Source organism: Cotesia typhae, unplaced genomic scaffold, assembly GCF_013202065.1.
Source record: "Cotesia typhae breed Kobodo isofemale line unplaced genomic scaffold, CoteBio_Ctyphae contig_23, whole genome shotgun sequence".
NCBI classification, from domain to species: Eukaryota; Metazoa; Arthropoda; class Insecta; order Hymenoptera; family Braconidae; genus Cotesia; species Cotesia typhae.
Genome location: NW_027423729.1, coordinates 583,669 through 596,136, shown reverse-complemented (window position 1 = coordinate 596,136; position 12,468 = coordinate 583,669). Strand labels below are relative to the sequence as shown.

At 27.2% G+C, this 12,468-nt stretch overlaps 2 protein-coding genes across 5 annotated transcripts in view; both read left to right on the top strand.

Annotated features, from left to right (window-relative positions):
* The first annotated feature begins 608 nt into the window (after positions 1-608).
* LOC141524876 (serine/threonine-protein kinase VRK1) lies at positions 609-4,901 on the top strand. Of its 4 annotated transcripts, none has more exons than XM_074239012.1 (9): positions 645-728; positions 926-997; positions 1,293-1,506; positions 1,619-1,744; positions 1,853-2,049; positions 2,150-2,387; positions 2,482-2,679; positions 2,936-3,416; positions 3,807-4,901. In XM_074239012.1, the coding sequence occupies exons 3-9, from the start codon at positions 1,341-1,343 to the stop codon at positions 3,949-3,951; spliced, it is 1,551 nt and encodes a 516-aa protein (XP_074095113.1). In that variant the 5' UTR covers positions 645-728; positions 926-997; positions 1,293-1,340; the 3' UTR covers positions 3,952-4,901. The 4 variants fall into 4 exon arrangements, with proteins under 4 accessions (XP_074095116.1, XP_074095113.1, XP_074095114.1 ...); XM_074239013.1 differs by having other exon boundaries at positions 670-687; XM_074239014.1 differs by having other exon boundaries at positions 713-728; positions 1,312-1,506.
* A 1,876-nt stretch (positions 4,902-6,777) lies between these two features.
* Positions 6,778-12,468, top strand: part of Gefmeso (Guanine nucleotide exchange factor in mesoderm) — a 32,509-nt gene continuing 26,818 nt past the window's right edge. The window contains exon 1 of the mRNA XM_074239412.1: positions 6,778-7,614. Within this exon, the coding sequence (XP_074095513.1) occupies positions 7,533-7,614 (82 nt within the window). The 5' untranslated portion in view covers positions 6,778-7,532. The remainder of the gene's footprint in view (positions 7,615-12,468) is intronic.

The window sequence follows — 12,468 nt, the reverse complement described above, 5'->3', positions numbered from 1 at the left end:
TATAACCACACATTTTTATTTCTTAACCAACTGTTGGTAATATATCACTGTTGTACTATTCGTCCGTATAAGTTTTTCAGTTTTTTAAATAAAAAAAAAAAAATTATTATTAGACCGGAAAAATAATTACTTATAATAATTAATTAAATTTTACAAAAATATGAATTCCATGATCATAAAAATATCAAGTATCATTGCAAACTACTTATTAGTTTTTGGAAACTGATTTTCAAAATTTTAATTTGCCGCGCCGCGCAAAAAAGTGGCGCCAAAAACGAAAACGTAAAAATTTATGTCTAAAAACTTTGAATTGATATTAAATATTATGAAAATCAATTTAACAGATATTTAAGAATTTTTTTAACAAACAAATCATGTTTAAAAAAAATCAGAAAAAAAAACTGACATGTCAACTAACTTAATTTACATTTAAATATTCCCGGGCGAGTTAAAAACTACGTCGATACGTTGGAAAGCTTTCACTTTATTTAATTTTCCGCAACATCCACCAGGAACAGTAGAACATTGCATATAATAATCACTGCGTCATCTATTGCCAAAAAAACAAAGCAAATGGCTAAAAGAAATGGTCAATACGCCGGGTTCTTGTTCAGCTGATTATTTGATTGACTTGAAATAAAATTCTAGAACCTAGCGTTCATGTCACTTTTACTTAAGCGCTTGAGTGTAAAATGGCAGAAATCTAGTGGCTCAGTTTCTGTTTGGCTGTATATATATATATATATATATATATATATATATATATATATATATATATATATATATATATATATATATATATATATATATATATATATATATATATATATTGTGTACATTAAAAAAATAATAAAAACCGCGATTTAAAAATTACATTAATACTATATATAATAATTTAAATAAACAAATTGATTTTTATTAAAAGTCTTGCCATACTGCAGTAATTAAACAATGTTTTATTTACATTAATATTTGTTTTTTTGATACATACTCATGGGTAAATATTTTACAAAATAAATATATATTATTAAAATATTAAAAAGTATTTTAGTGGTTTATTAATATAACACATCGTTAATTAAAATGACAATCGATTATTTTATAAAATACTTTTACTGTTTTTGTGTTGTAATTCCAGTTCGAGAGACGTAACACCTTATTTATATTTTTTATTATCGATTTTGTATTCTGAAAAAAAAGTTGACGTTCTCTTTAATTATTATTATTTTTTTCTTTTTTTTAACAAATAATTTTAATTTTCAACATCAGTTAAATTAAATTGATATTTTTAGGAATTATGGACTGTTTTAGTGTTGTATTTAATTAATTAAAATCCTATAATGGCACCTCGTCGCGCAGAAGAGTGTCCTTTAAAGCGGGTCGCTGCTCCAGGATGTCGTTTGCCAGCACGTTTACCTTCTGGTGAAATTTTGACTGATATTACGCAAAAAGAGTGGAAATTAGGATCACGATTAGGTTGCGGAGGCTTTGGTGATATTTATCTCGGTAATTATCATTTATTTAATTATCTCATTATCATTTATTTAAGGGTTTTTCGATCAACCACGTGTTTGAATAATTAAATGTCTAAATTATAAGTCATTTATATTTTTTTCAGCATCGGATGATGTGAACAAGACTGTTGGACAAGATGCCAAATATGTCATTAAAATTGAACCTCACCACAACGGCCCTCTTTTTGTAGAAATGAATTTTTATATTAGAGTTGCTCGTCAACATATGAGTAAATATTATTTTTTATTTTATTTATTAATTAATTATTATATTTTAATATTTAATATTTTTTAAGGATGTCAATTTAAATTTAATATTTACATTAATTAAATTTTAGTTAAAGACTATTGTCAATCACAAAAAATAAGTCGAATAGGAATACCGACTTACGAAGGAGCAGGATCTCATGTGTGGAAAGGGGAAAGATTTAGGTTTCTTGTAATTCCTCGTTACGGAGTTGATGTGGGTAAATTATTTGTATCCAGTGGACGCAAATTACATACTAAACTCGTCAACAATCTTGCCGTTCAAATGGTGATTATTTAAAACATAAAATCAAATATTAACAGATAAGATTTTTTTTTTATCACCCTGATCATTAAATATTTGCTTTTTTTTTTTATTATAATAACAGCTAGACGCACTAGAGTACATCCACAGTCACGGTTACGCTCACGCAGACGTCAAAGGATCGAATATTGTGTTGGAACTCAACGGGCAAATATCTAATAATCCTCAAGCGTACTTGGTGGATTTCGGATTAGCTTATCGATTTAAAACAGCAGCGGGTATTCACAAACCTTTTGTACATGATGAAAGACGGGCTCATGAAGGGACTTTGGAGTTTACATCTAGAGATGCTCATCATGGAAGTAAATATTTTATTTTTTCTCTAAGATTTTTTTAAATATTAAATTTATTGGTATTTTACAATTTTTTTTTTTTTTTCTTTTATTTTTCTTTTAGCTCATTCACGAAGAGGTGATATGGAAACACTAGGCTACAATATATTACAATGGCTGTGTGGTAAATTACCTTGGGAAAAAGAAGACGGCGGCATGAGATCGTTCTGTAATCCAGAAGAAGTTCACGCACAAAAAGAAGCACTTTTATCAGATATTCCACTCTTCATGCGAAAATGTTTTCCTGAAAATAAACCTCCAGGTGATTATTAAAGTTTATCAATATAATTATCATGAAATCCTTGTAAATAATGCATTTCATTTAAGTTAACAGAAATAACTTAACATAAAAAATTGACTACTTAAAAATATATAAAACCAAAAGGCACTAATTCTTGTCTCGAAATCTTATAAAAACTCTGGCCACAAAATTTCACTCATTCTCTTAATAATATAGATTATCAAGTTGAGTTTATTTAAAAAAAAAAAAAATATTTATATTTATATATATGTTACAGCTGCAATAATGGCATACATGAAGTACATTGCATCATTGGATTTTGAGGCGAAACCAAATTATTCATATTTACGTAGTTTATTTAATCGCGGTGGCAAAATAGAACGCACGCCACAGTCGACAGTACGCCGTAAGAGAATTTCCGATGAAAATAATTCATGTGAAAGGCCCATAAAAATGCCATACTTAAGAGAACGAAGACCTTGTAAGCCAGTTAATGGAGAAGGAAGAATAACAAGAAATACACAAGCAGCTATTGAAGCTGAGGAGTTTTGCTGGGAAGAAGTATTAGCACGTCATCCTGATAAACTTGCTAAAGTTATTATTCAACCGATAAACTCACCTTTAACTCCGCCACCGTCTCCACCCCCACAATTGTTACCCTCACCACCGTCTTTACCAACTTACGCTATGCTTCACGTTATTCAACGCATGAAAGATCGGCAGTCTGGCATATTGAAACAAAAATCTAAGTCGTATGAGTAAGTTGACGCAAACATCTATTATTTAAATACAAATAATTATAAAAAAAATTTTAAGTCATGGCCTTCGTAGAAATTTTTTACCTCTACGCTCAAAGGCGTTAATTTTTTCGCGTTCACCAAACCGTAAAATGTTTAGATGGGCTTCATATTCCATGACACTTTACATGAATAGAGTATCAGCTTGCATTTCAATGTCAAGGATATTTATTACGAAAAATATATTTACAAGGCTATTATTTAACGCGTTATTTTAGACAATTATGAGCTTCAGAGAAAATATTATATTTATAAAACTATAAAAGAAATTTAAAATAATTTTATGGCCATTTCTTAGTTGTAATACTTGTTTTAAATTACGTTATTAATTTATGAATTTATTATTTGCAGTCATGAATTAAAAGTTAAGTGGATGACACCAGCTATGGAAGAAGTCGCTCAGTTAAAAAGAAATAAACAATCCAATGCGGCTAAAACCACGACAATGTCCCCGCGTTTAACTCGCTCGCGTGTGGCACAACAAAAACGTAAGTGATAAAATAAAAATCATTATTATTTATTTATTTTAATGTCACAAATAAAGAGGCAAATTATATATTGGAATCTACTTAAATTATTGTTTAACTGATCTTGAAATAAAAAAAAATATAATTATAATCATTATCTTTGCAATACTCCAAAAAAAAAAAAAAAAAAAAAAACAGTTAAAAATCAACGTAGTCGTTGGCAGTACGAGTTAAAAAAACAATTAATACAAAGTATCGAAAATTAATTAATAATATGTTTTGAAAAAAAAAAAAATGTAATTTTTATTACAGCTAGTATTACTGTATATCGCGAATCAAATACCAAAAGGGCGTATAAAATTTTTTTTTTTTACTAATCGCTTTATTAACACTTTCTTATTCTAAAAATAAAAAAATAAATTTCCAAAGTTAAAAAGGCGTATGTTTTAACTTATACGCCCTTTTGGCATTTGGATCGCGATACTTAAGTTAACTAATTAATTAATTAATTAATCGATTAAATAATTGGATAATTTTTTTTAAGTAAAGAGGGTTTATGGAACGTTGTCAAGTTAATGTAAAAGATATCTAAAATATGCTTCTCTCATAAGTTACGCCTGAGACACATGTCTCGCCAATTTTTATAAGACTGTATTATCTCCATTTGTTTATTAATCTTATTACTTCTACTATGATTATTATCATTGTAATTTTATCTATTGATCATTTAAATCTGTATATATTATTAAGATCAACTGAAAACCATCAAAATAGTAGTTGTGTATTTGTCACAATTTTAATACTGACATAAATTTAATTTAACTCGATAATTCTACTTCCATTTTAGAATTTCGTTTAATTAATTGTATCATTTATTTATTTAAAAATTTTCTTTATTATGTATTCATAATATATATCATTGTGATTTATTTTTATTTTTAAAAAATCTGTTTAGTTTCGTTTGATATTTCTTTTTTAATATTTATATAATAAAACATTGTCAAAAAATTATTTTTCTATTTTTTTTTTTAGTGAATTAGTTAAATGAGTTGACATTAATTATTTCAATTATTTTATATTATCATTGTTTAATAGTTATGTATGTTTAATTCCTTAATACATTATCAATTTTGTCTGTTTAGTAGTTTATCTTATCAAATAATTATCATTACTTAAAAATTAATTAAAGTGTGCGTTTATTATTTATGTATTATTCTACTATTTTTTGTAAGTCAAAGAAAAGAAAAAGAATTGCGTAATGTAATTATAATTATACTTATAAATTAAAATTGAAATAAAAATAGTGAAGAAAATATAATATAACCTTTTGAAAATAATCTATACCGCATTGATTATTAATTATACATTAAAAAGAATTAAAATTGTGGAAATTTAATTAATGTCGGTGTAGTGCTTAATTAAAAGTCATTAAATGTATAATTAAATGCTTACGCTTGGGATACTATGATAATAAATATAAACAAAATATTTAAAGTTTAATCATTATTATCTATGACTTTTATAACTGACCATGCTTCAATAATTAATACAATTAATCAAAATTTATCAAACAATAATTGTCATCAAATTTATATTTATCAGTTTGGTCAGTAAAAATTTAGAAAAGAATTTGACTTTCGTATTAAATTAATAAATGCTAACATTATTAATTATTATTCATGTAAATATTAATAAAAATATTATATAGAAAAATTTCTTTAGTACTCTCGAATTTTTTTTTCCGTCCTAATTTTACATCATACCAAACCGTAGGTACTATTCTATAAATAAGTCCCTCAACTCGACAAATATCCAGACGAAACATTCACCAGCGGAAATATGATGTTAATGTATGTATATTTAATAATGTTTAAAAAATAAAGTAATAAAAAAGTACCTCTATACTTATACTTTAAAAAATAATTTATTTGACAGTCGTAAGAAATTTTGATTGCCGTATTTACTAAGAACTGTGTTAGTATACTAATTATTTAATTTTTACCAGAATAGTTCATTATAATAATTTTCCTTTTTCTTCTTTCAAAAATTACTTCATCGACAGGTTGTTGCGATAAATATATATTTATAGAAATTTATTTGTCGTATGTAATAAATAAATAACCATTATTAGTTAACTTACAATTTTCACTGATTGATTTTTTACATCATTAATAATAAGAGATATTATTTAATTTCTTCACAATCGCCTGGAAAACCATAAATAATTTTATAATTAATTTAAATTAAAAAATACTTGCATGAATTTTCTAATAAACTTTCCGCTCTGTTTTCTATCAATATTTAAAAATGAAAGATGTCTGTCTGCTGTTTTAATTATCATCTCAATCTTCATAAAAAGTAAATCTACATTTTTATTAACTCATTAGCTTCTTCTTCTTTTTTTTTTTTTTTTTTATATATAATAATAATAATAAAACCATGCCTGCTAGACAAGTTTGTTGATTTGTGATGTGTACATACAAGACTTTAACCGCGTTGCGGTTGTAAGCCAACAGTCAAGTTGGCACTTTTATTTTTTTTGCCTTTTAATTTTTACTCATACCTAGAAAACCTCGTCTTAAAATATCAATAACTTCCTTTTCCAACTGTAAATGTTACCAGATGTCTAAATAATTTTTAGAAGAAAAATATATTGAAGAAAAATTATGTTTTGAAATTAGCACACATTTAAAATATTTTTCTGTTTTTTTGTTACACTTAAATTAGTGTATTACAAATTTTTGAATACTTTTCTATAAAAATTACACGTGTAATTTTGTAAAAATACTTTTTTTGTTCTAATTTAATTGATAAAAAAAAAAATCTAAAATTGTTAAACGTCAGCTAATTTTAATTTCATAATTTAAAAATTCGCGCGGAAATTTTTGAATTCTATAACACCGAAGTTGACAGATGTTGCTATTTTCAAATGTAATTCACAATGTACGATAATTTAAATGACGGTATAATTAATAATTAAAGTATAATTAATTAGTATATATTTATTTGATTGATAACTATGCATAAGAGTAGCTGAGCTTGTGGTAGTGTCGAGTTAGTCGTTAGTTTTATGTCGTTGCGTCGACGGCGAGTAAAGAGCAACAGAAGAGCAATATCCGAGGGTCGATATAATCCGATACGATAGAAGTTACGAGTACGAGCCGCGAGTCCCAGTTGAGTGTTCGGTTTTTTGTTCAGTTTACTCTGCGCGCCCGTGCGGTTAACAAGTTAACGTCGTATGTCGTGCATGTCATGTTTTGTCCATTCAATTGTCATTGCGCGGACTGTAGGCACTCTGTTTCCTTTAAACAACTATTTACCATATTATTTTATATGTTGGCTGTGTAACGTGTAATAAAAATATAAATTTCTAAATTTAAATACAAGAGAAAGATTTGTTTCTTTTTTATAAGCCAGCCAGTCATTCATTCATTCATTTGTTTATTTTTTTCATCGAATATGAAAATGTACTTGAAAGCCGAGTGAATAATGTATACACATTTTATTATTTAAACTCTTTTGTGTGTGAGAGAGTTACATTTGAGGTTGAGCTATGTTTTAATAGTGGATAAATTTACATTGTCAATGTACTGGACAATTGACAAGAACAATGGATAACGAACAACTTTCAGGAGCTAATTTAAACACTGGAACCGACTCAGATGGATCTGTTTCATGGGAGGACTTTTTCGGTAATTATATTTTTTATTAATATTTACATTTATTCCTCTAATTACCTCTAAATTCTTCTATAATTAATTTAAATCAAAATATTGTAGACTAAAATGAAAATAAAATAATAATAAAGTTAGCCGACATTTTTAATTTATTAAATTAGAACTAAAAAATATTTTTTAAAAATTGTACTTATAGTTGATTTTAATTAAAATAAATAAATTAATTAACAATATAAAATCATTTTGGTCCACAATATTCTGATTTAAATTAATTATTTACATTTATTCATTAATATTTATATTTCGCATGTATTTTTAATATTTTTTCAGGTAATAAGTTTACGTTTTACGCGATTGCCGTTGACGTTTAAATAACATTGCACGCCTCAAACGCAACCAAGCTCATTCATTATTGAACTCTGTGAGCAGCTTACATATACATATATATATTAATTGAGTACACTTATCTTAAATCAACTCTACTGTTTTTATACTACACTGACACGTTATTATAATGACGCTTGTGTTAAATCTAATGCATTTAAAATATTCAATGCAGAATATTGGAATATTGTTTTTAAATTATTTAGACGAGAAAATTTAATCTGAGAGTTTAATTAAAAGTCAAAAATTTCAATTTTTTTATTCCAAAAAAATTAATCAACAAAGTTTATAGTTACTAAAATTATTAATTTTAATTTTGAAGACTAGTGCAAAAAAAAATTTTGATTAATTTTATTTTGAGAATTTTTTTATTTTTTGACGGAATACTTTCCGCAAGTTTCAAGGTTATGTTTAAAAAGCCATAAATACATCTTGTCACTGGTGTCCGTCTGTCGTATATTGTGCGTAACATAAACAAGACATCTCACGAAAGACTCAATGAATCGACTCGATTATTCAGTTATTGCTTCCAGATTGATGCAGAAAAAAATTTCAACTCTGAAATAACAATTTTCATTTTTTTATTACAATATTGATGTATTTCGAGGAAAACTGTAGGAATCATGTTCAGAGATGATTAATTACTTATCTCTGGGTGTGTTGGTAGAACAACTAAGCCTTCAGTGAACTTAGACCCAGTTTTACCAACGAATGTTTACTCTAGTTAATTAAAATCTCCACGCTTTAGATGACTCAAATTAAATTTAATATCCAATTCTTGATAAATGGAATTGAAGAAATTCAACATTTAAATATAAAACATTTTGAAAAACACATAAAACTTGATTGATTTCGTATCAAACACTCGGACGATTAATTAACTTGCAATTTTTTGATAAAACTTGTACAAATTGTAACTTTTATTTTAAACAAAAAATTTATAAAAATTTGATATTGAGTAAAATCAAACCCAGTAAGATAAATTACAATTTTAAGCATAATAAAAAACTAAATTTATTATTATCTAATCTTTTTGTTGAACATCGACAGCGATTAGACCTCCTTGACTATCAATTTCGCCAACGTGTAAATTATTCTTTAAAAAAATTAGGCGAAGCCTCAAACATTTCCATGTTATACTTGTTAGCTTTGTCTAAAATGAAAGTTGTAACATTTTTTGTTTATTTATTTGAGGCGTGCAATGTTGACTTATTTTTAAAAATTCTCATTACTTCTAATCTTGAATAAATAATTTACAGTAGAAATGTAATCTCAACTTGATATAATAGGAATGTTAAAAATATTTAAAGCTAATTACATTATCGATAGCTTAAACGGTTTAACAAGAAAAAGAAGCGTAACATGTAATGATAACTATAAATTTCTAAAATAAAATTGAAGAAAGAGAAAGAGTCAGATTAAGAGTAAGGGCTTGGGTCTGGAATTTAGACAATTATTCATAGATTAAAAAAGCAAACGACGTATGACGTCTTTATGACTCTAAAAAAAGCTAAAATAAAATCAGTAGCACATTAATAAACAAGTATTGCAAAAGCACTTGAGCGATTCTCAAGAGTCGGTGATAAAAAGGGCGCGAAAAAAAAAAATACCCGGGTCTGCCGGATGCAGCATCGCTACAAGGATAGTGGATAATATAACGTGTATGCTGTATGCTGTGTGTTGGACGTTGTATGTTGTATGTTGTTTTGTACGGTGGTACTGGATACTGCGGACTTGGTACTACTGATGGGTGGTGTGCTGTGGCATGGCAGGAATGAATTCTACAGTAGCTATTATATATGCACATTCATATGTGCGTCATCTCATGCAAGATGTATCTCACATCATGTGGCTAAAGTATAATATATACTCTCTGCACTACCCTATTCATATTCATTTTATATAAATCCATAAATAATATCATGCGAGCTATACAACAAACCACAACAACAACAATTACAAAAATTGTTTTAAAAAATATATTTGAGATTGTAAAAAGTCGAAAAAATGGACAAATAATTAATTAATTAAAAAATTTACAACAAATTTTTTTTTTTTTAATGACTTGAAATTATTTTGATGTAAATTTTCACAAGCCTTAGTGTAATTTTTTATTCAGAGAAAAAAAAATATATACATAAAAGAATTTTAGTATTTATAATATGAGGATCAAATAATATGAGTTCTTGATCCATAGATTATTGATATATATTTTTTAAAAATTATTTCCGTAGATTCAACGAGGTAAATATCGTGGCTAGATATTTAAAAGTGTCCCTCTTGATCTTCAAAGATATGGGCCCGAAAAAAATCTTAAAAATTCAGTCAACAGTCGGTATATTTTTAATAAAAATTTTTTTTACCCTACATTAATTTCCTCTAATAAATGATTCTTAAAAAAAATACTAAAGACTCTTACAGACAAACTATGTAATAACAATATTCATATCAACAAAGTTTTCTCATTAAATCAGAAAAAAATTGAAAATAAAATAAATATAGTAAACATGATGCATAAGCTAAACTAGCCATTGCAAGATGTTATTATCGTAATTTTCTCACGATTACTTGTAATTTGTTTAATGAAAGTGAGTAAGAATAAGAAAATAGTTGACGTTTGATAACAGATAGACAATACATACAACCATTTAAATTTATTGATAAAGTCACACTTACCGACAAATCTTAATGTTCTTTTTTATTTAACTTGTTACTAATTTCTTTTTATTGCTGTAGAGAACAACGATAACTATGACATTAACACCGATAATGATAAAAAAAAATAATAATAAAGTGTAATGCATAAAATGTTAAAGAGAAATGACCTAAACCGGAGGTCCTGGATATGATGGCAGTGTTATCATCAGAGTTGTCTGTGGCATCATATCGTCCTGGACGAGCAAGACCACCAGAACGTACATTGACAGGAAAGTTCATCGTATCTTTGTATGTACGCCCACGCACTTAGATTTAATGTAGTAAAGTTACAGAGTGCGGACCACAGATCCCAGCCCAGTATCCGTACCATACCAGTATAATATAAATATAAGTACTCACATCTAGTATAGATAGAGTGGAAGTGGAGACCAATAGATAGCCCAACAAAATAAAAAAAGAAGATACTGGTGTAGTGTCTGAGACACTAATGTATAGTAATGTTATGTCTTATGTCGCCTCGACATTCCACTGTCAATTACAGGTAGCCTTTAGACCTTACTCTCTATCTCAACTGGCTTAGTCTCATGCTCATCCTCTACTTTTTTTTTTCTTTTCTTTTTGTCTTGTCTTACACCACACAGAATTAGGTATTAGTATACTATTTTATTCCGTGAGTAGTCTGGCGTACCGTAAACCGTAACTTACTGTTCGCTGTATGACTTGAATCAAAAGTTAACTTTTCACATACCCATAACCCACACAAGTGCAATAACAATATAAATAGAAATAGAAAATACTAACTAAATAAAAAACTTAGGTCAATACCAAATGAAACCAAGAGCAAGTCTTACAACTTTTATGTTCAGAGTTAGTACGTGAGCTTCTTAACTTGTTTTATTATATTATAAATTATAAACATATAAGGTAGAATGTAAATTATCTTGGTGGTTGAGTTAGAAGGCGATATTACATTAAGTAAAAGACCGTTGACTTGGAACTTGATGTTAACATTTCGCTTTCTTTACTCACTTTAACCGCACTAATTTCGTAAATTAATAAGTGAATAAAAATACAAAAAATAATTCATCGTAGGAGAAATAATTTTATTGCCCCAAGAAAATTTTTTCGTACTCCAAAATAACTTACGTCTTTTGAAAAAATTTCTTTTCTTAAATCTAGTCAATTTTTTTTTTTTTTTTTTTACTCGAAAGTTTTTAGATAAAATCGAATATAATTTTTTCTGATATAATTTAAAGAATAGAAACTTTCTACGAATATTCGAAGAGTTTTAGGACAAAAGACACTTTTTACATCAAAGTCTACAGTATGTACACGGAGAGAAATGGATGGTGGATACCACCATACCAGTATAGGCGAGAACGCCATACAGTATGGTATCGAAGATTTTTATCCATTATGAAATTGTAGACATAGATGATTCGACCATTGCGGGAATGGTAACATCGGCAATAGTTATCGCGGACGCCGCAATGCTAGTATGGCCTTCAGGCCCATACTGGCTTGTCGTATGTACAATTCTTATGGCAGGTAGACCTAGCCAATATTGCGATATTAGCTATAACAGCATTGGAGTAACAACAATGTTTATTGAATTGCAACAGTAGGTTATGTCCGAACTATATTATGTAAATGATATTAATTATTTCATAACATGATTGTTTTTTTTTTTTTTTTTTTGATTTCTACTTTGATATGAATTGGTTTTATTAAAGCAAAATGAAAACAAACATGACAAGAATTTATGTCTGTCTTATAAAAAGTATGAAAGAAATTATTTAAAAAATTTTTTTTTATCTGTTATTTTAT